At 40.3% G+C, this 5,738-nt stretch overlaps 1 gene segment (V, D, J or C); it reads left to right on the top strand.

The window, feature by feature from the left end:
• Positions 1-587, top strand: LOC139638048 (T cell receptor alpha variable 13-2-like). The segment is given in 2 exon segments: positions 1-46; positions 223-587. Coding segments are annotated over 2 exon segments (411 nt in total).
• The last annotated feature ends 5,151 nt before the right edge of the window (positions 588-5,738 follow it).

The raw sequence follows: 5,738 nt of genomic DNA on the forward strand, positions 1-5,738 counted from the left end.
ATGCTGCTGTCAGCGTACTCACTGCTCTTCCTCAGCATATTTACCAGTAAGTTACTGTGACTGATTCTTTTAGATTTCAGTCCAATGGATTATGACATTGTTTTTTGAGAAATGTTATCACCATTTTGCATTGAGATTTTTTTGCCACACAGAACAAATTACATGTCACGGGAAATGTTAATTTATTAAAAAATATTTGTGTTAAATATTTTTTTTATGTAGGTGTAACCTGTGTGGACCTCAGTCCAGTCAAGAATGAAGAGTACAGCTTAGAAGGCAGCACTGTTACTCTGTCATACAAAAACAAAAAACCTTCAGCTGGTGATTACTTCTTCTGGTATCGCCAAGACCCAGGAAAACCACCACAGTTCCTCATCTCTCACTCAGCAACAGGCTCAGTATCGAACAGAGCAGATCCAAAGTCTGGACTGACTGTGAATGTGACAAAGGAGAAAACCCAAATGGATCTGAAGATCCCCTCTGCTGCAGTGACAGACTCTGCTCTGTACTACTGTGCTGTGAAGCCCACAGTGACAGGAAACCCAGAGTCACTGTACAAAAACCTGACAGCCAGGAGCAGAAGATGACACATCTGTACATTGGGACTCACAGAGACATTTGTGCTCAACAGCCCAACCATTTTGTAATTTTTTCTGTATTAGGTCTAAAGCAATGATCTCAACTCCCTTTTCAGTTTATTACTGGTGTATAATAATTACTACCATATTTCCTCTAATATTGGCTTTATTTACCTGAACTGCAAAGGGGACCAGGCCTTTATTGGAAGCAGGCTTATATTAGAGACAGGCCTTTATTTCTAATTCCCTCTCTTTGATAAGTATATTTGCTCATATTTTAGTATAAAGCCTCCTTGTTTTCTGATCTGCTTCTGTTTGGGTTTGTTAGGTAGCCGTTTTTTTGTTACTGCAATGCATTACGATAATTACGGTAATCGACGGCGGCACGTTCCAGAGACTTCCGCCAGGAGTTTACCGGTGTCCACCGTTGTTTTTAGCTACGACCAGCAGCTCTATAGCTCGCTCTGGCGGTCGGTCGGTCGGTTGGTCCACAAAAATTTCCCCACCCTTTGGCGGCTTATAGCCGCACAGTACGTGGTCGCAGCTATGGCGAATTCACGCTTGTTTCCTTTGTTTTTTTCCCCGACTTGTATTTGTAGCCGGCCTTTATTTGTTCGTGTCGACCACAACCCCGGCCATTATCGGAGACCCGGCTTTTAATTGACTACCGGCCACTATTAGAGGAAATACGGTAATTAAAAAAAACAAAACAACTGTGTCGCGTCCTCTCTGAATCAGATGCAGTAGATTCTACCTGTTTACCCAAATTAAATTCAGTTAACTCCTGCTGCCACTTGGGGTCACTAAAGTACAAAGTGTCCTACTGCACCTTTAACTGTCTGTTGTCCCTGATGAAAAGAGACAAGATACCTCAGTGGTGCTCAACTTGACATTTCTTAACTTTTACTACTGGTGAATATTTTGTTGAAAACTTGATGAAGCTATTTTTTTTCAATCTTCATTTATCCAGGAAAGTCAACTAGGCATACTTGCACTTTTACTTCAGCACGCAATAATTTGCATCCAGGCAGTGTGGATGGAAGGAAATACAGTGTACACAAACCTGATGATGACCCATAACCCCACCCTGCTGAGATCAGTGATGTCACTGCATATAATGAGAGGAGGTACTTCCTGTACAGCAGGGAGAGGTGAGGCTGTCAGGATCACAAATACAGCAGACTTCAGTTTTAGGATTATTTGTGTGTTTTTCATCTAAGATGCTGCTGTCAGTGTCAGTGTGCTCACTACTATTCCTCAGCATATTTATCGGTAAGTTACATGTATATAGTGAATGAGTCTTTTAAAGTTCAATCCAATAGACGATTACATTAATACCTGGGAATGTTATTTCAGTTTCTGTTGAGTGACTGAACCGCATAACCAGTTATAAATGTGTCAGGAAAACCTAATTTACTCACTAACTTCTGTATGAAATTATTTCCATGTAGGTGTCAGCTGTGAAGAACTCACTCCAGTCAAGAATGAAGAGTACAGTTTAGAAGGCAGCACTGTTACTCTGTCATACAATTACTCCAAAAGTGCAACTAGTGATACTTTCTTCTGGTATCGCCAAGACCCAGGAAAACCACCACAGTTCCTCATCTCTCACTCCGCAACAGGTTCAGTAATACTGAAAGCAGATCCAAAGTCTGGACTGATTGTTAATGTGACTAAGGATAAAACCCAAATGGATCTGGAGATCCCCTCTGCTGCAGTGACAGACTCTGCTCTGTACTACTGTGCTGTGCAGCCCACAGTGACAGGAAACCCAGAGTCACTGTACAAAAACCTGACAGCCAGCAGCAGAAGATAACACATCTGTACATTGGCAATGGAAACCATAAGAGAAAGGGACTCAGAGACATTGGTGCTCAACAGACAAACCCAACCATTTTGGATATTTTTCTATATTAGTTCTAAAGCAATGATCTCAACTCCTTTTTCAGTTCATTACTGCATGCATAATAATTATGAAAAAAAAAACATAAAAAACAACGGTGTAGTTGATTTTGTGTTGTTGATTTCATAATCAACAAGGGGGGAACTGTGGAAGAAAACTCAAGATGGTCACCTCACTGTAAACCTTGTGCCATAACTTACTATGCCAGAGGTCTTGTTGTCAGAGTGGCTCCTGGATGTCTCCAAGATGTCAATGGAAGCTCTAACTTAAGACATAACATGTCTTGCTTATACTCTACTTTGGTGACCTGTTTTAATGTCAGCACATTCTGTACATCCTTGGAAGATACATAAAGGACTGGTTCAATCTCTTTCTCTTTGAAGAAGTGTATGCAGCCTCCTGCTGTGTGCATCTCTTCCTCTTGCAAGAATCTCCTTTCAATAAATATACATTCAAGTAAGATGAACCTCTGACTCCAGTACATTTCTTCAACATCCATCCTCTCTAAATTAGATGCAGCATTATCCCTGTTTTTCCAAATTAGATTCAGTCAGTTAACTCCAGCTGCCACTTGGGGTCACCAAAGTACAAAGTGTCCTACTGCACCTTTAACTGTCTGTTGTCCCTGATGAAAGGAGACAAAATACCTCAGTGGTGCTCAACTTAACATTTCTTAACTTTTACTACTGGTGAATATTATGTTGAAAACTTCTCAGTCTACTTCAGCACGCAATGATTTGCATTCAGGCAGTGTGGATGGAAGGAAATTCAGTGTAGAAAAACCTGATGATGACCCATAACTCCACCCTGCTGAGATCAGTGATGTCACTGCATATAATAAGAGGAGGTACTTCCTGTACAGCTGGGAGAGGCGAGGCTGTCAGGATCAGAAATACAGCAGACTTCAGTTTTAGGATTATTGTGTGTTTTCTTCTAAGATGCTGCTGTTAGTGTCAGTGTGCTCAATACTGTTCCTCAGTATATTCATCGGTAAGTTATATAGTGAATTGTTATTCTACTGTTCAGTCCAATGGACAATTACATTAATATCTGGGAATATTATAACAGCTTCTATTGAAGCCCAGAAGAAGCTCTAAAAGTCTTGTGAAAACCTTAATTATTCACTAACTTCTGTATGAAATTATTTTCATGTAGGTGTCAGCTGTGAAGAACTCACTCCAGTCAAGAATGAAGAGTCCAGTTTAGAAGGCAGCACTGTTACTCTGTCATACAAATACTCTGCAGCTGTTGATAATTTGTTCTGGTATCGACAATATCCAGGAAAACAACCAGAATTCCTCCTGTACATCTCAGGTTATGCAACATCAGCAGAGACTCTTGAATCAGACACAAGGTTCTCTACTAAACTGGCTGAAGGAAAGCGTGGTGTGGATCTGGAGATCTCCTCTGCTGCAGTGACAGACTCTGCTCTGTACTACTGTGCTGTGAAGCCCACAGTGACAGGAAACCCAGAGTCACTGTACAAAAACCTCACATCTCCTGACAGATTATTCAGACACTTCAGTTCTTCATTTTAATACCAACAGTGCCATCAAGTGGAATTATCAGATCAGCATGTTGACATGTTTGACTGAAAAAAAAGCTTAATTATTCGATCTTTCACAAAATAGATTTACATTTTTACACTTAAACTTCACAATGTTATCGATTATTATTGACTTTTGAGACAGAGGTAATTGACAACTGTATCCTTTATCTCCACTCTGTTAGTTATTGCTGTTGTGGATGAGATGTAGTAGCAGACCTCATATTGTCTTCTAATACCTTGTAACAATGTGAATACTAAATTGTATTGTATGTGTTTCTCTCTATGCTAGAAATAGACAAATCTTATTTCTATCTGCCATGACTAATAAATGAAGTGACATGATGACTGCAGCTTCACTGTCAGAACTATAACTCAGATAAAATACAGAGAATACAGAGAAACATCCGCTTTTTATTTTTTCTAGGGAGTGGAGTTCATACCAAAGAGTGCCTGTGAATTTGAGAAGACCAACACCACTACAAGAACAACAGTGTCCTCCTAACAGAAGTGGAGCGGGTGTGATACTGTTCCATTCATGGTTTCTATAACAGTTCACTCCTCCTCCTTGTTCACTTCCGCTCCATGCGAGTATCACTCCACATGACAGATGTACAGCAGCTGCCTCTTACAGTGGAGTGACAGTTTACACACTCCTGGAAGGAGATTCCGCTATTGTGACTTTAAGAAAAGAGGATGGACTTCCTGTACGGCTGATCAGAAATACAGCAGACCTCACATAGTTCAGTTTTAGGATTACTGGTGTGTTTTTCTTCCAAGATGCTGCTGTCAGTGTACTCACTGCTCTTCCTCAGCATATTTACCAGTAAGTTACTGTGACTGATTCTTTTAGATTTCACTCCAATAGATTATGACATTGTTTTTTGGATGACCATTTTGCATTGAGATTTTTTTGCCACACAGAACAAACTATATATGTGTCATGGAAATGTTAATTCATTCAGAAATATTTGTGTTAAATTATTTTTATGTAGGTGTATCCTGTGCGGACCTCAGTCCAGTCAAGAATGAAGAGTACAGCTTAGAAGGCAGCGCTGTTACTCTGTCATACAAAAACGACAAACCTTCAACTGGTGAAACTTTCTTCTGGTATCGCCAAGACCCAGGAAAACCACCACAGTTCCTCATCTATCACTCAGCAACAGGTTCAGTATTGAACAGAGCAGATCTAACCTCTAGACTGTCTATTAAAGTGAATAAGGATAACACCCAAATGGATCTGGAGATCTCCTCTGCTGCAGTGACAGACTCTGCTCTGTACTACTGTGCTGTGAAGCCCACAGTGACAGGAAACCCAGAGTCACTGTACAAAAACCTGACAGCCAGGAGCTGAAGATAACACATCTGTACATTGGCAATGGAAACCATAAGAGAAAGGGACTCACAGAGATATTGGTGCTGAACAGCCCAACAATTTTGGATATTTTTCTATATTAGGGCTAAAGCAGTGATCTCAACTCCTTTTTCAGTTTATTACTGGTGCATAATAATTAACAAAAAAAAAAAAAAAGAAAACAACTGTGTCCCATCCTCTCTAAATTATATGCAGTAGATTCTCCCCATTTACCCAAGTTAAATTCAGTTAACACCTGCTGCCACTTGGGGTCACTAAAGTACAAAGTGTCCTACTGCACCTTTAACTGTCTGTTGTCCCTGATGAAAGGAGACAAGATGCCTCAGTGGTGCTCAA

Source organism: Centroberyx affinis, unplaced genomic scaffold, assembly GCF_046629955.1.
Source record: "Centroberyx affinis isolate AG114_WGS23_722 - 3 ecotype Tasmania unplaced genomic scaffold, CSIRO-AGI_Caff_v1 ptg000272l_1, whole genome shotgun sequence".
Taxonomy (NCBI): domain Eukaryota; kingdom Metazoa; phylum Chordata; class Actinopteri; order Beryciformes; family Berycidae; genus Centroberyx; species Centroberyx affinis.